This window comes from Canis lupus, chromosome 22 (assembly GCF_011100685.1).
Source record: "Canis lupus familiaris isolate Mischka breed German Shepherd chromosome 22, alternate assembly UU_Cfam_GSD_1.0, whole genome shotgun sequence".
In the NCBI taxonomy this organism is placed as follows: Eukaryota; Metazoa; Chordata; class Mammalia; order Carnivora; family Canidae; genus Canis; species Canis lupus.
This window is the reverse complement of record NC_049243.1, coordinates 49,122,612-49,146,592: the sequence shown is the minus strand read 5'-3', so window position 1 is coordinate 49,146,592 and position 23,981 is coordinate 49,122,612. Positions and strand designations below refer to the sequence as shown.

Here is a 23,981-nt window from a genome sequence, read left to right as displayed (position 1 = left end):
GTACAAACAATTTTAAAGTTTATATTTTAAAACCAAGTCAGGGAAAGAAAACGTTTGACAGATTATATGTTTTATTTATTTATGTGTCTGCTTGTTTGTTTACTTTGGATGGATAAGCAACATAATATAGAAAATTCAGGGGAAAAAGGAAAAATAAAAAACAACCATAATCTCATCATCATACCACTACCACCGTGTTTCATATTCAGTAGATTGTTGGAAACAGATTTATTCAAAGACCTCCTCAAGTCCACAAAGAACATATAATTTACTCCATAAGATGCCATCAGAAAATAGTAAGCATCACCACCGGTGCCCAGCAGCCAGTGGTGTTTCCTGATGCATCCAAGATGCATATGATCCACATTGTGCCCCAGAGTCCAAACCCAGAGTGGCAAGGACCTCCAGGGCTGCTCAGAGGGGATGACAGTTCTGCTGTATTTTTCCCCTTTTCATTTGTGATCTTTTGTATAGGGCTGCTTTACCATATTTCACTTTGATAATAAATGCTTATCTGTATTTCTTTGCAGATTTCAAAGCCATATATATGTTTTTGCTTTTTGACACTTTTTTTTTGTTGTGATAAAATACACATCACATAAATTTACCATTGTAACCATTTTTAAATGTTTAATTCCATGGCATTAAATATGTTCACACTGTTGTGCAACTGTCATCACCATCCATTCCAGGACTTTTTCATCATACCAAGCAGAAACTCTGTATCCGTTAAACACTAAAATGCCCTATCCCTCCTTCCCCTCACTCCCTAAGTAACCTCTGTTTTCCTTCCTGTCTTTATGAGTTTGCCTGTTCTGGGAACCTCCTATATGTGAAACCATACAGTATATGTCCTTTTGTGTCTGGCTTACTGCACTGAGTAAAAATAACAACATTCTGGCTAATTTTCGGGGTCCATACATGTTGTAGTGTGTGTCAGAATTTTCTTCCTTTTATGGCTGAATAATATTCCATAGTATGGACTACCAGATGTTATTTATTTGTTGATGGACAGTTAAGTTGTTCATAACCATAATTTCTAAGCTCTAGTAATCCATTGAATAGATATACCATCCTTTATTTGACCATTATTATAAATTTTATAAACTTATAAAGAAGTAACACTTTTGTGAGTAAATGAATATATATAGCTTTTCCACATTTTACAGAGTTTCTTAGGATACTTATCGTTCATTATGAGATTTTTAAAAAATGTGAGCATAATGTATTTATGTATTTACATTTTCTTTTAAAGAAGCTTGACTTCACATTACATTTTCTTTTAAAGAAGCTTGACTTTACATCAGCTGAACCAGAAGTGAAGCCATTTGAAGAGAAGTTTGGAAAGAGAATTCTTGTCAAGTGCAATGATTTATCTTTCAATTTGCAATGCTGTGTTGCAGAAAATGAAGAAGGACCTACAACAAATGTAATTTTCCCTTTTAAAAAATAATCTAAGAAAGTATTTAGAGGTTGTAGATGTGCCGATTGCCATGCAGCCTGGACAGAAAAATCCTAGTTCCTGATAAAGAAGCGCAGTGTTTAGATCAGGATGTGCAGGGTTGTTTAGCCTCAGGGAGGGGATGTTTGTGATAGGGATGGAGACTGTTTCTCTTTAGCAATAATTTATAGCAACAATCATAAATAGACTTAGTAATTTCTTCTTTGATAGCAACGTTCTTTTTTTTCCCCCCACAGTTTGAGCCATAGTGACTCTCTGGATGGTTTTATTTTGTTCAGGTAGAGCCTTTCTTTGTTACTTTATCCCTGTTTGACATAAAATACAACCGAAAGATTTCTGCTGATTTCCACGTGGACCTGAACCATTTCTCCGTGAGGCAGATGCTGGCCACCACATCTCCAGCTCTGATGAACGGTGGCAGGCCGAGCTCACCAGTTCTTCAGGATATCCTCCAGGAAGCTGCCATGCAGTATCCAAAGCAGGTGGGGGACTTGAGCTCAGCAGTCAGACTCCTAACTTTTCTTGCAAATGCTATGCGAATGCATAAGACTTTGTAATGCACAACTGGGTTGAATGAGACTGTTGGCAGGATCTAAAATAAGGCAGTGAAAGCAAGCTGAGAGAAGAAATGGTATTTGATTTTTCATTTCTTTTTTCTAACTTTGTGCTAGTTGCTCACCCACCAAATCACCTTTTTAATCAGATGATCGACTAGGGGTGAAGCACTGGTTGCTTTTGAATAGCGATACTGCTTCAGCACTCTGCTGCTTTTGAAGGTTCAACATTCAGGGGATTTGTTTAACGTGGCAGTGGATTTTACTCACTACAGAAAACCATTTGTTCCCTAGGGAATATTCTCAGTCACGTGTCCTCATCCCGATATATTCCTTGTGGCTAGAATTGAAAAAGTGCTTCAGGGGAGCATCACCCACGGTGCTGAGCCATATATGAAAAGTTCAGACTCTTCTAAGGTATGGGTGACTTATATGCTTTGTGATGATAAACCACAGAACAAAAGGGCTCTCTGTCAAAATAGAAATGCTTAAAGAAGTCTAAGTTAAGCCATATTTATATTCTAAAAGATGTGCACTGCTTTATATAGATTTATACTTCACCTGATGTATCCTATTTTCAATGAAAAGTAGTCCTGTGTGTATATATAATGCTTCATTTGTCCAGGCAATCCTAACATCCTAAAATAATTGGCAAAGCTGGAATTCCCAGCTTAATAGTAAATTTTCTGTCATTAAAAAGTACATATATTCATATAGAGTTCATTTCACTGTTGATGTGCCTCTCGGGTTCTGGAATTATCTTTGGGTCCATTTATACTTACATGTGAGGCTGGGGACTGGGAGACGGTCTGGCCAGGAAGTTCAGTGCCTCAGGTTCTCTGCTTGGCCATCTGGGGCAGGTTATGGTGATAGAGGTGGTTTGACCTTAGGTAGAAGAGGAAGGAAAACATACAAGATGTGTGTTTGGTGTATTTTCATTACTGCGGTGTATGCTCATTAGTTGTATGCCTCTCTGTGGACACACACAGACTTGAATATTAGAGGTTATCTAGTCCAAGACCTCCTTTCAGGCATCATAAGATGAGGTTTACTAAGGTTTAATTACCTCCTCAGCATCCCATAGGTAGAGTGATCAAAGGCACTTGACTGTCACCATCTAGCACATTGAGCTACCTGGTAGAGTGAGCTATTGAGTGCTGTCTGTGATGGTCTTACAGTATTTTTTATAAGTGGTCATCTGAGAGATGACCCTGCTACATTGAGAAGGACTGGTCAGGAGCAGGAGGGGCTCCTGCTACAGGCTCTAAGGGATATTATTGAGCTGATTCAGAGCTGTCTGTGGCTGCCTGTATACCACAGGTGTGTCCACCAGGATGAGGACGGTTGTTAAAGAATAGGTTGTAGGAGTCAGAGACCGGGGTACTGAGTGCTAACTAGCCTCGAAGTCATGTCACCAACCTGGGCTCTGATGACCTATTGGTAGTTGAAGGACAGTATTACTACCTTGCCCCACTTCCCTCTCAGGAACTGTGCTGTGATCACATGGATAATGTACAATACATTGCTAGGGAATGCTACAAATCACTGATATGCAGGATATCGTTATCACTTATCACCCTCAGCCAGGGAAAGCCCATTTACCCAGGTGCACTGCTTCCAACACTATGCCTTTCTGGCTGGTAAAAGCTGAGTAAGGTTTAGTCCCTGGAGAGAAGCTATTTTATTTTTTAAATCAAGTTTGTAAAACCTTGGATGAGAAGCTCTTTTAGCTCTTCGATGTTTTGATTAATAATCAATGAAGGCCCAAGCTAAGATCTACTCCCCTGTGTATGTAACGCGTTTCCAGGGCCTAAATGCACCATCTTCGCTTTTCTGACCAACACATGCCTAGTTTGAAACTTGGCAGCTCATGTTGCTGCAAAATCACATTTCACTTTGGGCTAAGTTTTATGATCTACTCCACACTTCCGGTGTCCGTTGAGCATCTGTGGAAGTCTGCTCTTACTTCTTTACTTACGGAATGGAAAGCTCAGCCGTATGTACATTATACATGCATTAACACCTCCAAAGTATTAATTTAAGGCAGAGATTAGCATTTTATATCACAATAGATTTTATATCCCTTTTATATCAGAGTAGAAGTTCTGGCAGAGATATTACTAAGGGTTGATTTTCTAATGTATATCAAAACTGTTTCTTCCTGTTTTCCAAGATTGTCTAAAATATCATTTAGAGTAAATTTTGTCTTGGAGGAAGAAACTTTTATGAAAAGTCTCTGTAGGTGTCTGCCATGAATAGATTAAAAAAGAAGAAAAAAGAAGAAAGAAAGAGGGGGGGAATCCTACACAGCAAAAATGAGTTTTTGAGTCTTTTGCATACCTTATGTTCCATTTGTGCCCTCAGTAAGTCTGCAAGCTAAGACTCTGTTTGCTGCAGGAACAGTGAAACTTATTTGAAGCCTATGTTTTAGTTTTAAATTCTACGCAAATATTGAAAAAAATTTTTATGCGAATACTGCATTTTACTCCACAACACCATTATTGTTAGAATCTAAAAACAATAGTTTCTATCTGAAAATGTTGGAGTATAATTACCCCTCCAGGAAGGTAGCCATTTTACCTTATAACTACCCCAAATCCCTGCAAGAACATGCACTACTGGGTGAAGAAAGGGAGGAGCTGGATGAACTGCTGACATGTTTCAATCAAGACGTGTTTCTAATTCACTTGTGAAGGCAACAGCAATTCTCACAGCACAGTTGTCGTAGAATCATAATGTTTGGAAGGGATAATGAATGAAAAGTACTATGACTCACGCCCTTCATTTTTGAGGTGGGGAAAGTGGACCCCAAAGACCTTTAATGGCCCAGAGTCACACAGCTCATTTCAGTTTAACTTAGATACAAACAGCTCTATTGTCCTACTTATAAGTCTTCTAGATGAGTACTTCTTAGACCAGGTGCATACAGGTCACTGGAGGTCTGGTCAGAAGGCAGGTTCTGATCTGGGAGGTCTGTGGAGGGGCCTGAGACTGTGCATTCCTGGTAAGTTCCCTGGTGATGCTAATGTTGCAGCTCTGCAGTGCACACCTTGGTTCACAGGCTCTAGATCAGGATGCCCAAGCTTGGTTTGACTCTGATATGCTTGAGTAATGCAAAAGGCCCTTGAACCTACCACTCTGACTGAATCAAACTTTGCATTAGTAACAGTGCAGTATCCCCCATACAAAGGGATTTGGGGAAATTGTCATCTGCTTTAGCAGTAGGGATAGGGTTGTTTAATAGACCTGCCATGCATATATCTTAGGCCGAAGCGAATCTGCTTCACTGTGCACTATAGGGTTAATAAGCCAACCCACAACAAATGAAAATTGATCATTAAGAAGTGAAAATAGCAGTAACTTATACTTAGAAACTGAGAATATAGCAATTAAAAACTCTGGCGTAACTTTAGTTAGCACCTGTGCCGTATATAAAGCATATGTATCCCCCCAAATTGTGAGAATCTGCACCAGCTGGTGCAATTTAGGAGCAATGCAAGCTCAGTATCTTCATTAGTGTTCTTATTTAAACTTTAAGTAATGTGATATATTTTGGCATGAATACCAAGTATTAATAATTCTGATAACCCAGTGGACTTATAAGTAGCCCACAGTCATAAGGAACTATAGAAAGCCTATGAAATGGTATGCTTATGGCCTGTAAAAACAGCATCTTAGAAAAGATAAGACATTTTAGAAACAGCACTCATTCTATATTCTTTAAAAATCACTGCCAATGATTGCATTAAACAAGACTCTCTACCTTGTGTAAATCCAGGCATATTCATTACAGTAACATGTGCTTTTCCATGCATCTGCACTATGATAAGAGCTTGTTTAATGAACATGGGATAATGGCTCTTTAGATCACAATTCTGTCAGTGGGATGCAGCATCTCATGGCTTGATTCTGATGTCTTCAAGGTTGCTCAGAAAGTGCTGAAGAATGCCAAGCAGGCATGCCAAAGACTAGGACAGTACAGAATGCCATTTGCGTGGGCAGCAAGGTAACTAACGATGACATCTTTTATACCTTTGATATAGATACGGATATATGGAGGTAGTTGGATAGATGGAGATAGGTAGACTGATCTGTTTATTGCCCAGAGACAAAGAAGATTTAAATGTGTAAAACTGAAAAATAAGAAAGCCTCCTATGTGAATAATAATCACTTATTAGAGTCACAGAGAGGAAGGATGCTGGCTGGAGAGAGCTGTGCTGGAACCAGCAGGATGGACAGGAGTGCTTGTGGTAGAGCTGGCATTCCAGGTTCCCGCCACATATCCTGAGCTCACCTTGGGCAGCAGCCCTGGAGGAGGGGGTGAATGGGGTGGGGAAGGGAGTGCCTACAGATCATCTTTATTTGTGAGCTCTGCTTCCAAAGCGTTTGACTGTATATGTTGTTTCCTAAGCACGAGCCATTTGCTGGAAATGTCTCTATGTAAATTGAGTTAGTTGTGTTCATCCTCATAAATGTCTTCCATGTTTTTAGATAATGAAATTTCTGGTAGCTATAGCAAATGGAATAATAATTAGTCTTCACATGGAAACCAAAGTTGTAGATTTATTTTGGGGTTTTGGAAACTCAGTTTAGAAATGTTGTTTGGCTATTTCAGGACATTGTTTAAGGACACATCTGGAAACCTTGACAAAAATGCCAGATTCTCTGCTCTCTACAGGCAAGACAGCAATAAGCTCTCCAATGATGACATGCTCAAGTTCCTGGCAGACTTCCGGAAGTGAGTCTCCAAGCCTTCCTTATTTGCACACCTGAGAAACAGAAGGTGTTTGGTGGGGAGGGGGGCAGAGGGCTCCACTCAAACATCATAGGGCCTGTTGGGTGAGCACTTTACCTCATGTCCTCAGGAAGGAAGAAAAGGTTTAAAATTGAAGAGTGTCCTGGCTCATTTGAATTCTTTAAATGACGTTTTTGGTGGTGCTATGGGTAGAGATGAGCCCGGGGAGGAAGGAGACAGTGGAGAGACCTTTGGCAAGAGATGGGAAAGGACTCAGCAAAGCCATGTACGTGGAAATGGGAGGAAGGGGCTAATTGGAGTCACATCAGAGAAGTGCCGTTACTCTGTCTGGGGTTCCTGGTTGGGTGAAGGGTGGAAGGAGAGAGCAGTAGGTGGGTCTTGGGTAGATAACCCCTGAGTTTCTGACTTGTACAGTGGGGTGACTTGGGTACCATTCACTGCATGGATGATGGAAGGGAGGGACAATATCTTATATGGTGCTGTTTACACACATTGTTTCAAATGCTTTACCTATATTCACGCGTGTATTAGAGCTACCAAAACAAAGTACCACAGACTAGGTGGCTTAAAACAATGAATATGTATTCTCTTGCAATTCTGGGGGCTCGAAGCCTGAAACCAAGACATTGGCATGGCCACACTTGCTCTGAAATCTCTGGAGGAAGATCCTTCCTTGCTTCTTTCAGCTCTAGTGACCCAGGCATTCCTCGGCTTATGGCAGCATCACTCTAATCTCCACTTCTGGCTTCACATGACCCCTTTACTGTGTGTTTCTGGTGAAATGTCCTTCTTATAAAGGAATGTGTCATCGTGGATTAGAGCCAATCCCAGTGAGTTCATCTTGTCTTGATTACATCTGCAAAGATCCTATTTCCAATAAGGAGACATTCGTAGATACCAGGGGTTAGGACTTCAGCATATGTGTTTGGGGACACTATTCAGCTCACAGCAATGTGATAAAAAGAGGGAAGCAGTGGCTGGGGCAGCCCAGCTGAGAATCTGCTCCTATCACTGTGCTATTTGGTATGTCATCATATATAACATGTTATTATACAGTCATTATTGTCATGTTTACCCTTTGCTTATAGAATAAAAAGTCATTTTATTTTGTTTTGTTTTTTTGAAAACTCTAGTTACCTTAGTTAAATAGATTACTGTTTTCTTGCACTAGACTACCATGCAACTTTTAGTAATCATGATGTAGGTCCAAAGTAATTGCTTAGGAAGGTGTACACACTATATTGTTAGAGAGGAAAAGTATCTATGAGATCTCATTTTTGAGAAGAAAATATTTTATATATTTCTTTTTGTGTATCAGTGAAGAAATAGATAGGCAAATAACTAGCCAGATGGAAAGATGAGCATAAAATAGTCATTTGGATTTATACCAAAATAGTGATCATGATTGTCTCTGAGGGATGGGTGTATGGATGGCTTTTCACTTCTACTTTATAGCTTTCTGTGATTTTACATGGACTTTTTTTTTTTAAGATTTTATTTATTTATTCATGAGAGACACAGAGAAAGAGGCAGAAACATAGAGGGAGAAGCAGGTTCCCTGTAGGGAGCCTGATGTGGGACTTGATCCCAGGACCCTGGGATCATGCCCTGAGCTGAAGGCAGATACTCAACCACTGAGCCACCCAGGCATCCCTGGACTTTTTTTTTTTTTTTTTTTTAACATTAACTTTTATATGCTGACAAACATGCACACAATGAAGTTTTTTTGTGTATGATGGAGGCGGGAAGCCCTCGCTCAGAAATTACGTCCTAGACTGTCTAGCTTGAGAGTGCCCTGGCAGTGGTGGTGGTGCTTTGATGGTAGCTCCAGCTCACACTTCTGTTCCTTAGTAGAGGCCAAAGGGCAGGACGCTATGGGGTCTTTTTTTTTTTTTTTTTTTTTTTTAAGATTTTATTTATTTATTTGACATGGAGAAAGAAAGCACAAGCAGGGGGTAGTGGCAGAGGGAGAGGGAGAAGCAGGTTCCCCATTGAACAGGGAACCATACATGGGGCTTGATCTCAGGACCCTGGTTTCATGACCTGAGCCAAAGGCAGATGCTCAACCAACTGAGCCACCCCAGGCATCCCTACAAGGTCTTTAATGAAAAAATGATCTGAGCTGAGAGGCCATGGCCAGGCAGCAAAAAGCATAAGCCTTCTGTGGTTCAGAGCACAGCAGTGTTCTCACTAGCACAGCGAGCCTTTAGGGGTGTGCTCAATAGGAAGGTTCTTGTGGGAGGAGCGTGCTCCCAATGGCCGATGAGAGACTCAGAAACCCGCAAATAGGGATGTGATGCTATCAGCATGGGAAGGTGCAGCAGTAGCAGGGGAGCCTTTTTCCTTTCTTCTCAGCAAGAATCCAGAGACATGCCCCTGTCCACTCCCTGTGCTTTCCACAGCAGAATTAGGGAAGTGGAGGTTTCCTTTTTATCCCCCCCCCCCGTTTAAACTTAGTATTGCTCTTTTTCTTTCCTCTTTATTTTTTTTTATTTTTATTTTTTTATAGAGGATAATCCTGTGTCACTGGCCTGCGGACCAGCTTGGGTGCCAAGCTATTGTTTCTATTCCCATGACTATCTCAAAATGTCATTTAATAATGGATAGAAAAAATTTTCTCAAGCTGCCCCAGTCTTTAGAAAACAGCTGCCAAATCTCATAAGCCACTTCTCCCATTCCTTCACAGTAATTATAAGGGGATGTGTTCCAAGATTTAGTAAGAAAACAATTTTGTCAGATAGATGGTATTGCTGACATATATGCTTCCAGAAATATTTATCTGTGATTTTACATGGACTTTTTTTTTTTTCAAGATTTTATTTATTTATTCATGAAAGACACACAGAGAGAGGCAGAAACATAGAGGGAGAAACAGGTTCCCTGTAGGGAGCCCGATGTGGGACTTGATCCCAGGACCCTTGAGTCATGACCTGAGCCAAAGGCAGATACTCAACCGCTGAGCCACCCAGGTGCCCCAAAAAGGTGTTCTTATTATAACATGGAGATAGGACCGTGGGCAAGAAGAGCTGCCTAAATATAAACCTTTTTTTAATGCTACCACATCGGGTAGTTTAGGTAATAATATTATTAGGGTTTGTGCAGGAGACTTGCATAAATGTGTTTGACATTCTTTACTTCTATTCCCTCTTGGTTACTCTGTGCTCAAACCAGGTGAGGCTATTTGCCTTTCCCTTAAGCCACTGTGTATACTTTCACCACAGAACACTTTGCCCTCTGCCTAAATCATGTCCTTTTATGCTTTTGTCTCTTCAAAGGATCCCTTCTCCTCTTTCAGAGTCGTCTGCAGCTCACGGCCATGTTGGGAGACCTGGGGCAGGTCATGCAGCTGTTCTGCTGGAGTCTCCTCTTTTTAAGGGAGAATCCTAATGGCCCTGTGTCCTACAGCTCTGGTGGGGAATAAAGGAAGATGCATGTCAGGGTTATTTCACTGAGAAGGCTCATCTTGACCCCTTCCTTCTCAATACACTAGACACTTGCCTTCCTGTAGAGGTTCACACACACCGTATGGAAGTGGTTGTCATCTTGTCTTGTTGAGTATGAGAATTGTATCATGTTTGAATTATCTCTGGAACTTAGTCTAGTGCATGTTGTATCACCATAAGCACTTGATAAATAGCTATTAAAATTTCTCATAGACATAAATTCAGTGATTTCATTTAAACAAAAATATCTCAAATTTCTTTCAGTCACATACATATTTTTTTTAATGGACTCCAAAGCTTTTAGGGGCTATTTCCTTTTACAAAATGCAGTTAGGAGATTAGACTTGCTGCCAACAGACCCAGGCACGCCTATATTGCCAGTTAATCACTTTAATGGGTCAGTACAGACAATGGGGAAGGGGGGACTGGACTGCAGAAACATGGAGGTGAGGACACCCAATCTGTTGGGTTGGGATGACTGCTGATTTGTGATGCTCTCCCTGCCTCTGGGAATTGTGGAGCAATTGTATGGCAATGGGAAGAGAAAACCTTTCCTTTTCCTAAGAGCAAGAGTTTGAGCCTCATTCCTAGGTTTATATGTAGACAAAAGCAGTTCCCAAACTCCAGATACCCTATGTGTGCTTACTTTATACATTTATTTAATGAAGTTTTAGGATGAGTTTTCATGCTGAAATATTCTGAGTTTTGCATATAATTTATATATACTTTACAAATTAAAAACACAAACAAACCCAATTCTAGTCATAATAGAATTCACTTGGTGTAACACACACACACACACACACACACACGCCCTATCACTTTACAAATTGCACATAAAAAAGGCAGTAGAATTCTCATTGTTTGTGAGGTTTTGATGTCTGATAAGCCAAGTTCAATAAAACCCCTAAGCTTCTGAAGTAAACTTAAGATTGTATTTAAAAAACTAAGCTGATAGAAAGAGCTTCCCCAAAGCCCATGTGCTATGTGGTATGGAGCTAAGCTCAGATTTGTGCTTTCTTGGAAATACATGGACATAATGTCTGTATGGAAATAGCAGCCAGAAGTAAAAGCTCTCAGCAGAGGAAAGAATACGAATAAGAAATAACATAGTTATTTCTTAATATAGTTAGACACAGAAGGAAATAACACGTTATACAGAGTTGCAGTGAAGATTGTTTAATTAAAACTTGTTGCTTAGAAATTCAGTTATCAGAAGTTTATATGAGGATGATATCAAAATAAAGGAAAAAATGATGAATAAGGTACATAATCATTTATGGGTAGAAGTAACTGGGAAGGGGTGAAATACAATGCTCTTGAATACTTACATTTGAAAGTATTCTTTGTAATAAATGGTACTTCTGACTTGTGGAGGCAGATACAACTTTATAGGTGTCTCTAAGATTTGTGGGGCACAGTGTTTTGTGATACGGGGCAGTGCTAAGTTGTTTGAATGAAGGCATTCCACATCAGGAGAATTTATAGCTGCATAGAATCCAATGGGTCTAAGGGTCAGTGTACCTGGAGAGCTTTGTGTGAAGCTGAGAGAGGCTCCAGCAGTCTATCGATGGGAGCACAAGTTGTATGGGAGGCCCAAGACAGCTCTAAGGAAATGATTGGCAAAGGTACAATCTTCCTGCTAGTAGCAAAGAAGATTGTGTTTTTGAACAAATCACACTATGGGCACAAGGACAAGATGTAGGGGTGACGCTGGGCTGCACCTGGACATCTTTTGGCTAGAAATCTTTTTAAATGAAGGCAGAATGTGTAGAAAATTGTTGGCTTACCTTCCTGACAGTGATCTCTCTCAGGATTTGAAGGAATTGATCATTTAAACTCCGATATAAACATATGACAGGTGGAAAAGATTCGGATGAAGGAGAAAAACTCTAGGAGAAAGTGATTCTGCAAAGATGAATGGTGCTCAGCATGGTCTGTTGTCATAAGGACGAGAATTTAGGGCTGTTAGGAAGTCCTGATACAGATGAGCAATACCCCAGGATAGACTGATACATTATTTGTGAGACTGATTAATAGATAACACTAACATGAGAGGAATTTTAAAAGCAGGAGCTAGGAACTTTTCAAACATAGGAATAAAACCAAATGCAGAATTTGGAGGCCAGTGAGCTCTGATGTTTTCTGGCATTGTTTTAAAAGACATTAAACAGGTGGCTCATGAAGAACCACGAGGCAGCATTCTGTTTTCTAGGAATAAGTCATGTCACGTCAAACTAGTCATCCTAACGGCGTTTCAGCTTTTCTCTTTCTAATTGGGTTGCTAAACTAGTACCACAGAGGAGTGCAAAGCCCTCAACAACTGTCTATTCCAGGATGTCCTGTGAACAAGTCAGAGAAGTGTACTATTCGTGAGTGGACAGTTGTTCAACTGCTGGAGTAGCCAGACACCAGAATGGGCCAGTATCGGTCTGGCGAAGGGCTTCTGGAGGTTTGAGAAGGAACCTGTTCTTGGCTATATTCTGTGCAGTATCATCATCAGTGACTTTTTTGAGAATAAAACATGCTGATGAAATGTCTTCATGACATCAAGCTATTAGGAATATCTAATTCATTAGGGGTTATAATCTGGATTTAGGAGGGTTTTGATCAACTAGAAATGGCTCAAATGTAAAAGAGTGAAATTTCCTCAAGGCAAAAATCAAATTCTGTTCCGGGTACCAAAAAACATAATTGTATGAATACAGGATGGAGAGATCTAGCATGGTAGTAAAGCATATAGGAAAAGATTTAGAGATTTTAGATGATTTAAATGTAATGTATATCACCAGGTAGGTGTGGCTACCACAAAATAATAGCATTTGGCTACATTAGTAGAAGGATATGTTGTTCAAAACCAGATAGCTGCTCGATCCCCACATGGTCAGACCTTACTGGGCCTGATGTGTGCAGTTTGGGTGCCTTGACATAAACAGGACATTCCTCTAGGGGAGATTTGGCATTGAAGGAAGGTCCAAAAGCACTGAGAATGGAGGACTTCAGCAAGCTGTGGTTGCTGTTTATATATAGATGGTTAAAGGGTGTTACACAAAGAAATGTAGCCAAGTGCCTTGGTGAATGGAAGTTGCAGAGAGTCCAAGTGAGGAGGAACAATCTGGGTGTCAAAATGGCTATGTTGAAAGTTTCCTTTCAACTAGGAAGGGTTGATGCGGTAGCAGTTCTTGTCAGAAATATCACAGATGAGATTCTTACACTGCTTTAAGTTAGACCAAATGCAAACACCAAACATTTCACTGAGTACCTACTTTGTGTCCACCATTTTACTAGACACTGGAGTCTAAAGCAGCTTTGAGATTGTTATTTTCATAATTCTAAGTGAGCCAAGAATGTGGGTAAGGATGGCATGTTTCACGAAAACAGTGACCTATAACATCTGTCTGATAGTCTTATCTGGATTTGTGCAGTCCAACACGGTAGCCACTGGCCGCAGGTGGCCGTTGAACATGAGAACCACAAGTCCAAACAGATGAGCTCTAACTGTAAAACACATCTGGGTTCAAAGAATTAGAGTAATTTTTTATACTGATTACAGATTAAAATCATAATATTTTGGATATATTAGGTTAAATAAAATATATTCTTTTTTTAAAAAGATTTTATTTGTTTATTCATGAGAGACACACATACAGAGAGAGAGAGAGAGAGAGAGGTAGAGACAGAGGTAGAGGGAGAAGCAGGCTCCATGCAGGGAGCCCGATGTGGGACTCAATCCCGGGTCTCCAGGATCACACCCTGGGCTGAAGGCAGCACTAAACCGCTGAGCCCCTCAGGCTGCCAAATAAAATATATTCTTAAAACTAATTTTACCTGTTTCTTTTTACTTTTTAAAGTGTGGCTACTAGGAAGGTTTAAAATTACTTTTGTGGCTCACACTAAATTTCTCTTGGGAGTGCTGCTCTGGAATTTAGGTTTTATAACTAACTTAACTTATAAATGTGTGATTTTTCTCTTCTGTTTCTAGACCTGAGAAGATGGCTAAGCTCCCAGTGATTTTGGGCAACCTAGACATTACAATTGATAATGTTTCCTCAGACTTTCCTAGTGAGTATAAGTTTTTTGTAATAACCAGACAAAATTTTGTTTGGCTTTTACCTCAATTTGTTTGTTTTTAATTTTCCAGATTATGTCAACTCATCATACATTCCCATGAAGCAATTTGAAACCTGTAGTAAAACTCCAATCACATTTGAAGTAGAAGAATTTGTGCCCTGCATACCAAAACACACTCAGCCTTACACCATCTACAACAATCACCTTTATGTTTATCCTAAGTACTTGAAATATGACAGTCAAAAGTCTTTTGCCAAGGTGAGTGCAAAGATCGAGGTTTCAGTTTTGATATCAGATTCTCTTGGGTTTTGATTCTTATGTTCTTATATAAATACATATTCTGGCTTTTTGTTTTTCTTTTTCTTTAAATATTACTGCAGGCCAGAAATATTGCTATTTGCATTGAATTCAAAGATTCGGATGAAGAAGATTCTCAGCCTCTGAAGGTTTGTTTTTTATATATGTTTGCATTTTTCCATTTTAAAAATGGACCTGCATGATATCGCATAGCTAAAGGAATTTAGCACATTATAATCGACACAACACAAAAATATGTGACATCGCAATATGTAACCACATGTGTTGAACCTTATGGAATAAGGAGTACTTTAATTCTTTCTCCTCATTGATTGGTTCTGTTATACTCTTTAGGGATCAAGGTTTCCTGTGTATGTTCACTTCAGTAATTATATAATGTCTTACTCTGAGCCAGACATTGTATGGGTGCTAAGAATTGGCATTAGTAAGATTGATAATAGAAATAATAATAAAAATTTGTTGATATTTATTATTATAGTAATAATAATAGTAATAGATTATTGGTGATGTTTACTGGATGCTTGTATAGTGCAGACTCTGATCTTAGACCCTTATAGGTATTAAACTCCTTTAATTCTCCTAACAGTATTTGTTAGATGAGATTAATGTACAGAATTTAAATAAATTCCTTCAGACAATCTAGAACCGGTGTTCAAACCCAGGTCATCTGATGCTATAGCCCAAGTTCTTTACTGTAACTCTGAAGATGACTTTCCAAGAAGAGAAGGAGACAAAGATGCAAAGAAGAATATAATAATAGCTTTTGCCCTCCAGAAATTCATGGCTTAGTGGAAAAGGAAGTCATGGAGAAAAAGCTCCTGGCACATAGAAATGTTTTTTTTGTCAAACCTGATAATTGGTATAAAAAATGCTGGGGGGACATATAGGAAGGAGTGAATCATTTCTTGATGGACACATGGGAGTTTCGTGCACATAGAACTGTCATTCAGACAGAGGAATTGCATGAGCACAGGCATGCAGGTATGATAGGTGACTATGGGTAAGGTGTAGTCTAGTTACAACCAGGACAGGTGTGTGTGCCTGGCAGGGGAAGTGATGCTGGGAAGTGGGCTGGAGGATGGGTTGGACCGTGAAGTAGGGGATCTGAGGGGCCTGGAGTCTCTTAGGTAGAAGAAATCTTTTGGAGGGGGTTATAAGTTTATGCTGTAGAAATGCCTCTTGACAACACATCTGAGTTTAATTTCTTATTCTGTTAATTAAATACTGGTGTCTTCCTTTGCTAACTCTTACTTAGTGCATTTATGGCAGACCTGGTGGGCCAGTGTTCACAAGAAGCGCCTTTGCTGCGGTTTTACACCATCACCAAAACCCAGAATTTTATGATGAGGTAAGCCAAGGGGTTTTCATGGGAAAACCCAGTTAACCAGTTTTAAAGGAAACTCTGAATTCTGTGCTTAATAAAGCAAAAAAAACAAAAGAAACTGCATGCTATACTAGAATTACAGTACTAGAACTAAATGTTGAAGTATTTATTTTACATCTTTTCTAATTACAAAAAGTAACATTTATTCCAAAAACTTGGAAAATGCTGATAATAGAAAAGAAAAAGTCAAAAATCTCTCCTCTGTTACTACTACGATTGATATTCTGACATATTTTCTTTCAAGTTCATACTTAAGTATAGTTACCTTTGTTGGACCTGAGAATCTTTCTTTCTCATTATTGGGTTTCTTTATATAGAATCATAGTGTAGTTCATTAAAACTACTATAAGAATCCTGCTTTTAAATGTCCTATCCTGGTTAATGTAATGGTTGATGTTATGTTTCTAGTTCTTTCTAGAGTTGACATACCAACTCTCTCGTTTCTAGTCAGTGAATGTTCTCAGTCTGTTCAGTAGCCAGAACAAATACCAGACTGGGTAGATTGTAAAGAGCAGACATTTACTGTTCACAGTTCTGGAAGCTAAAGTCCTAGGTCAGGATGCCAGCATGGCTGGGTGAGGGCCAACTCCCTCCTGGTCACAGACTCAATTGTATCCTTACATGGTGGGAAGGCTGGGGCAGGGGGGTGGCTCTCTTAGATATAAGAACATTAATCCCATTCATGGGGGCTCCATCCTTATGACCTGATCCACCCCCAAAGACCCCACCTCCAAATACTATCACATTGGAGGGGGTTAGGATTTCAACAAATGCATTTGAGTGTTGGGAGTAGGGACTTGCACATTCAGACCATGACAGTGGTGTATGGATCCATTTCTTTAGCACTGTCTATGTTCTCTGCTTTCTCTGACCACAAATGTTAATATCAGTTTGGAGACCAAATGTATGCTCATGCATGCACAGGGTTATGCATCGTGTAGCCACTTTCATCGAGATTTTGTTTTCAGATATTAAAAAGATTGTTATTTTGGTCTTCCTTGCAGATCAAAATAGAATTGCCCACCCAGCTGCATGGAAAGCACCACTTGCTGTTCACATTTTTCCATGTCAGCTGTGATAGTTCAAGTAAAGGAAGCACGAAGAAGAAGGATGTGGTTGAAACACAAGGTTTGGGATTTCGTCATTCCTTTGACTCTTTATGACTTACATCTTAGGTTCTTAAATTGTATTTTGATTCAGAATCCTCATCCTCTTTCAGAGTTTTTATTTTTAATTTTTTAAAAGATTTTATTTATTTGAGAGACAAAGGGGAGAGCATGAGTGGGAGGAGGGGCAGAAAGTGAGGGGCATGCAGACCACACACCCCCACTGCCACCCCGTGGAGCAGGGAGCCTGACGTGGGACTCAATCTCAGGACCCTGAGATCATGACTGAAGCCTAAAAGCAGATGCTTAGGAGCTACCCAGAAGCCCCTTTGCAGAGTTTTTAGATGAAATTTATGAAGGTAGCATGCTGGGGCTTGCATATGTAAATTTTTCTGAAAGATCATTTTGAAATTGTAATCCCAAAGAGGCCAAAGTAATGTTGTAGACAATGTTCTGCAAAGACTAGATTCAGGGCCTTAAAGATCAGGCAGTTTAGTAGCATTGACTTTCTTTGATACGTTTTCGAACACCAACAGTGAAGTGTTTTGTGCTTTGTTTCAACAGTTGGATATTCCTGGCTTCCTCTCCTGAAGGATGGAAGGGTGGTGACTAGTGAACAGCATGTTCCTGTCTCAGCCAATCTCCCATCTGGCTACCTTGGCTACCAGGAGCTCGGGATGGGCAGGGTATAGAACTTTAAGATTGATTTATCCCGGTAACTTCAGAAAACATGAAAAATCAGTTAGAGCAAGAATAACATAAAAAAAGCACACAGTATTTTTCCTGGTCCCAACATTTTGATTTTAGTTATTCATTTTCAAGTAAACATAGGCCAGTGAAAGGCAGTGCTATTAACAGCACACTTTAGAATTACAGTTTTAGAAGCCCTGACCTAGCAGTACCTCAGCAGGGGAATAGAGACGTGGAGATTGGAGAAACTGGATGAAGTAGAAGTTTTTCGCTGCAAACTAGCCCATGCTTAAGTAAGGATGTGTTCTTAGAGTCACGCAGACTATTAGGAATTGTCTTCCAGCCTAGAGTAAATCTAGTAACAAATCTTACCTACAGGGCAGCCCATTCTAAGACATTTTCTGATTCATTAAAGCCTGAATTTTCTTAGATTTTCCCAATTGGTTAGTTGGTTTTGCATTTTTTTTGACATCTTAAATTTTATAGACTTCAGTTTTATAACATGCTGAGATAAGGTTTCATTTCATTTTAAATGGCTTTTTATTGTTTCTGTGCATTTAAGTACTGCCAGTTCTGGGTCCATGTTATGGACAATCAAAATATTCCAAAACCAGGGGAAATCATATAACAGTTAAAATTGCTAGTCTGAACAAAGAAAAAGGACGTTTCAGAAATCAAAATAAGCACACACAGATGATTGGCTCTTTACCCTGTTAGGACTTCTTCTCCTGTCCTATTTGCTGGATGCAGTATCTTCTGCCATCACTTTAAGGATCCTGAGCTCCAGTTTGGTTAAATCGTTGATGAAAAAGTATTCTTTCCCTCTCAAACGGATAGTAGTTCTATAGCCACAACTAAACAGAAGATAATTTAGAAAATCCAGTAAGGAGAGTGCTGTACTTGGAGGAAGAAAGTAAGTGGAAATTAAGACTGGTTGCATCCCTACTGTGAGCCAGCTGTAACTACTAAGTCACTGATTCTGCTTGGGCCTGTGACACCTCATCAGTCCCCTCAGTGAACATGGTGTTTGAAGCCAAGGTGGCTAATATGTTGGGATTTCCACACCCCCCTTCCATACCTTTTCAGCATTATGGTCCAGAAATTAAATGGGTAGAAGGAAGCAAGCCACTGCTGAAGGTTTCAACTCATCTGGTTTCCACAGTGTATACTCAGGTATGTACTATCCTATTAGCATTAGCAGTGATTGCTCAGTGAATGAGTTTGCATGATTTTTTTGGCAAAGTGAAATCCTAATTGATATGTTATATGGATGTATTTGTACTCTAGAGGCCTTTCGTTGAAGAAAGTACATTATAAGGTGCTCATATGTTCAGATATAAGTGAACAGTATAAGTAACATTTCTCAACAATTTCTTCTTTGGTTGGAGGATCTTTGAAATCTTTTTTAAAATTTATTTTTATCTCCTTGATGTTTTCATCTTTATATGATCAGTTGCATAGTCTAAATAAAACATGCATGCTGCGAGAAGCAGATACTCCTATTTCTACAGCATTATGCTAATAGACTTTATTTCTTTCTCTTCTTTTTTTTCTCCCAGGATCAGCATTTACATAATTTTTTCCAGTACTGCCAGAAAACTGAATCTGGAGCCCAAGCCTTAGGGAGTGAACTTGTAAAATACCTTAAGGTATCAGATGACTTCTTTAGTGACCCCTTTCTAATGAGTTCAGAGTAGGCTGGGTTTTCTTTCTGGTGGTGAGTGTTGTTCTTACCACTTGGGAACCTTCGAAGAATGCTCTTACTAGATACTCTCACATTGATAGCTTATTTGTGGTTTTAGATGGTGGTAAAAAGTGGACTCAGAAATAGGACAAGTCCAGAACACTATATGTTAACTATACTGATCTTAAAATTAAAAACTTAATTTAAAAATAAAAAGAAGATAAAAGAAAGACAACTCCTGCCTTCATTCTCATCCCATGTATATTATACTGTTTTTAGGCCCAATCCAAAACACATTGTTCTCTGCATAGATCACTCACTCACAGGCCCTATCTGTGGAGTGCTCCCCAGCTGTAGAGCACAGTAATAGGCACATAAGCAGTGAAGAAGCCTAAGTCCCAACATTAATTAATTTTTAGTTCACTGTAGGAGATAACTTTGGAGAATACATGCTGCTGGGGAGTGAGAGGGCAGGGAATGAAAAAAACAAAAAGAATGCACATAACTGACCCCAGTGTTGTACAGGGGTTGGAGACTCCCAGTGTCATGGAATGGTAAGAGCAAGATGGGGTTTCTCTAGGGGAGCCTTATCCAGAATGCGGTTCAAGGAGAGTGTTTTTAAAAAGGAGAGTTAGCTAAAAGAGCATTCTAGGCATGGGGACAAAATATAAGAAACGTGAAAAATGAGGGCACCTGAGTGGCTCAGTCAGTTAAGTGACTAGCTCTTGATTTCAGCTGAGGTCATGATCTTGGAGTCCTGGGATTGAATCCTGCATCAACCTCTGCACTCAGCAGGGAGTCTGCTTGAGATTCTCTCCTTCTGCCCCTCACTCTGCATGCTCTCTCTCTGTTTCTCTCTCAAATAAATAAATCTTAAAAAAAAAAAATGTGAGAAATGGAATACAAGTTCGTTTGATTTCAGCAAGGAACATGGAGTGGGAGTTCTGAAATCACAGGTTGGCCAAGTGCCCTTTTAGGTACCTCACAGAGAGCCATGTGACTTTAAGAAGAGCCTTTGTATTAGTTTTCTATTGCTGCTATAACAAATTGCCACAAACTTGGTGACTTCAACAACACAGATTTATTTTCTTACACCTTTGTAGGTCCAAAATCCGACACAGGCTTCACTGAGCTCAAATCAAGATGTTGTTAACATGGCTGAGTTCCTTTCTGGAAACTCTGGGGGTGAATCTTACTTGACCTTTCTCTGCTTCTGAAGGTTTCCCTCATTCCTTTGCGTGTGCCCCCTTCCTCCACCACAAAGCCAACAATGTTGCATCTCTGACCATTCTTTCCTTAGGCACGTCTCCCCTGACTCTCCCCTTCTGCTTCCCTCTTCTGACTTTAACGACCCTTGTAATGACTTTGGGTCCACCTGGATTATCCAGAAGAGTCCTTCTATCTTAAGCCCAGCCAATTAGCAGCCTTAATTCCCTTTAGCCATGTAACATATTCACATGTTCTGGGGATTAGGATGTGAACATCTTTGTCCCTTATTCTGCCCGCCATGGCCTTCCACTGTTTTAGATAAACGTCTTCCATGCTTGTTTGAAACTGAGTGGAAATTGCTTGGGGTTGGTTTCCTTTTAAGAAGATGACACGAATGCCATTCTTTGTCTGTAGAGCCTGCATGCGATGGAAGGCCACGTGATGATCGCCTTCTTGCCCACCATCCTAAACCAACTATTCCGAGTCCTCACCAGAGCAACCCAGGAGGAAGTCGCTGTCAATGTGACACGGTAAGAGAAGTGGATCGACGGATACCTTCTTCCCTTTCAATCTGTCCACATTTGGAGCACGGTCATACATATCTGGGATGCTAGTATGTGTTGACCATTATATTTAAGAAATTTCTTTTGATCCCATGAGTAGGGACCCCATCTAATTCCTCGTTTCCTTGTTTCCTGTGGTGCCAATAGCATCATCATTGTTCTACAACTACTGTGTAATAATGAAATGTGTTCATTTTCACATTACTATTCATTGCTTTATTCATTCCTGTGGTGTGTAGGGTCATTATTCATGTGGTTGCCCAGTGCCATGAGGAAGGATTGGAGAGCCACTTGAGGTCATATGTTAAGGTATGTAAAATAAACTGTCCCCAATCATTTAAATCTGTGGCTCTCCAATTTTCCTTCTAAGGTCTCATTTTAAAAAAAAAATCTAGTTATTTTGGGGTGAAATTGAGTATCTCTACTTTCTCTTCTATACCTGTAGTCAGTACTTATACCTGAACGAGAAGAAGTTCAAAGAGGGGCAATTAATTTATTTACTTAGTCTTATTTTTCAACGCACGTTTCTCTTAATGGGTTTTGTGAATAATAATAACATGGAATTTTAAAGAATTTTAAGTCCCTTTTGCTAGGCCTTTGGTATAGTACTATTGTTTTCATTTTTCTTTTTACCAATTAAGATTTGTAGTAAAACTGCTTCTCCTGAGAGGAGGTTAGCTCTGGCCACCGTCAAATTAGATAACGATGTAGGACAGCAAGACATGTCATTAGGATGAATATCAACAGGTTCTTTGTTTATGTAATACTATTTGGTGAACAGAGTGGTGATCACCATTCTGAAAAGTTACATATGTTCCATTTAGTCTTAGACATCACTATAAATTATAGCTGTGGGATCGAGTCACCCAGTGTCGGGTGACACATTCTTTGAAGTTCCTGGGAGGTGGAGTTGTGGGCTGGAGGACCACTAATGGGTGGTTCCATGTTATAATGGGTTCCCTGAAGGTATCCTGGGCTCCCTCTTTATGTCACCCTTCCCTCCTGTTTCCACACCTTCCTCTCCCACCCTGCATTTGTACCTCAGTCCCTTACTGCCATCCCTTGGAGCCTCCTGCTTTTCAGCCCATCTTGGATAACTGAGACATTAAAGTATCTTTCCCTTTTCTTCAAAGTATGCTTACAAGGCTGAGCCGTACATTGCTTCTGAATACAAGACCGTGCATGAAGAACTGACAAAAGCCATGACCACAATTCTCAAGCCTTCTGCTGACTTTCTCACCAGCAACAAACTACTTAAGGTATTTCGGGGGGTGGGGGCTAGTGTGGCTCTGCAGTATTGAAATCGATGGAAGAAAATCCAAACACCATAACCTGATCAGTTTACCCTTCTTGTGCGCTTTCAGAGACCGTCCCCACCTCCTATAAAGGGGTAAAGAGTTAGTTCTTTGAGACCAACTTTGCTGCTTATACTTGTGCTTCTATCAAAATATTACTATATTTAACGTTTCACAGGCTCTTGAGTTTTAAGAAGTCATTATACTGAAATGAGTGGAGGATACCGAGTTGAAGATTAAAAAGGCAGCATCAGCAGGCGAGGCTCAGCCAAGAGGAAAGATCACAAATCTAATCCAGTGGTGCCTCTTGTTGGTTTGTGCCATGCTGAGCATATGCGTCCAGCTTCCTTGTGGGATACAATTTTTTGTTGGACATGCAAAAGCAAGAGAACAGCTGCCACACACCTCTGGTCTGTTAATAATTTACCAAGAGGTTTGGCCCTGTTTTGAGGTCACACCTGTTTTGTGTCTGTAACATTACCAACCTAAGAGAGTAGACATCTCACCTTCTAATTTGTTTTTCTCACTGGGATCTTTTTTTTTTCTTTCAGTATTCATGGTTTTTCTTTGACGTTTTGATAAAATCCATGGCTCAGCATTTGATAGAGAACTCCAAAGTTAAGGTATGTCGCTTTGTATCAGGGCTTTTGTGGTGGCTCTTAGGGGAAGGTCTTTTTGTCACGTTTTTAGCTAACATTCATGAATGCTTTCTGTGTGCCCGTTACAGTACAGTTCTAAGTGTTTTCCAAGTGAGAAAGCATTTTGTTCCAAGTAATGAAGCCATTGGGCTGTCATAAAGTACTACCCTTCATTTTATAGATGAAGAAACAGAGACTGGAGTGAGTCTCTTGGTAAGGCCACACCTCTAGCGACTGGAAGGGGCCAGGTTTTGAGACCAGTCTGGCTCCAAAGCCCATTTTCCTGAAGCACATGTTACTAAGTCCAAAGAAAACTCTCTCTTTTCCTTTGTATTGCTCAGAAGTCTTCAAGTCTTTTGAAATGAGAGTAGCAGTCTAAGCATTTATTTTAAATGTAGTTACCCAGTCTTGAACATTGTAGACCTTTCTCAGGGACTTAGATGAGAATAGATTGTCTGATGCCACTTCACATTCTCTGGAAGCAATGAATGGATTCTGAGATAACTCAGGCTCCTCTTTTCTCTCCTCCCTACTCCCAAGATGCCTGGGTATGTGTAACACTTTGGGCCCCCAGGCTAAAGGTATCCTGAGGTACCTATAGTCTCTACCTTTAGACCTCTCTGGACTAATGCCTGTCTATGTATGACTGGCCACTGCTGGCTGTCTGAGGCTCAGCGTAGATACATTTTGCTAAGATTCTAATGTGGTAAACACAGTGGTCATGTGAGAGTCCCTTTTGAGATGCGCATACTCTTGGAGTTGCAATTGTGACTATGAATTCTCTCTGCATTGCATTGTGCAGGGTCT

General features: G+C 40.0%; 1 protein-coding gene across 34 annotated transcripts in view; it reads left to right on the top strand.

Moving 5' to 3' along the window:
- The window catches only part of DOCK9 (dedicator of cytokinesis 9), a 279,172-nt gene that overhangs the window by 176,453 nt on the left and 78,738 nt on the right, over positions 1–23,981 (top strand). For 19 of the 34 annotated variants that reach the window (XM_038569938.1, XM_038569936.1, XM_038569928.1 and 16 more), the window contains exons 11-27: positions 1,289–1,429; positions 1,741–1,944; positions 2,311–2,433; positions 5,940–6,022; positions 6,633–6,755; positions 14,199–14,278; positions 14,358–14,545; positions 14,668–14,733; positions 15,861–15,953; positions 16,994–17,117; positions 17,660–17,781; positions 18,872–18,958; positions 19,345–19,434; positions 21,093–21,208; positions 21,481–21,550; positions 22,375–22,500; positions 23,088–23,159. In XM_038569938.1, the coding sequence (XP_038425866.1) occupies positions 1,289–1,429; positions 1,741–1,944; positions 2,311–2,433; positions 5,940–6,022; positions 6,633–6,755; positions 14,199–14,278; positions 14,358–14,545; positions 14,668–14,733; positions 15,861–15,953; positions 16,994–17,117; positions 17,660–17,781; positions 18,872–18,958; positions 19,345–19,434; positions 21,093–21,208; positions 21,481–21,550; positions 22,375–22,500; positions 23,088–23,159 (1,908 nt within the window). Of the gene's footprint in view, positions 1–1,255; positions 1,430–1,740; positions 1,945–2,310; positions 2,434–5,939; positions 6,023–6,632; positions 6,756–14,198; positions 14,279–14,357; positions 14,546–14,667; positions 14,734–15,860; positions 15,954–16,993; positions 17,118–17,659; positions 17,782–18,871; positions 18,959–19,344; positions 19,435–21,092; positions 21,209–21,480; positions 21,551–22,374; positions 22,501–23,087; positions 23,160–23,981 lie in introns of all 34 variants that reach the window. The other 15 variants (XM_038569910.1, XM_038569906.1, XM_038569905.1 and 12 more) reach the window with 2 other exon arrangements.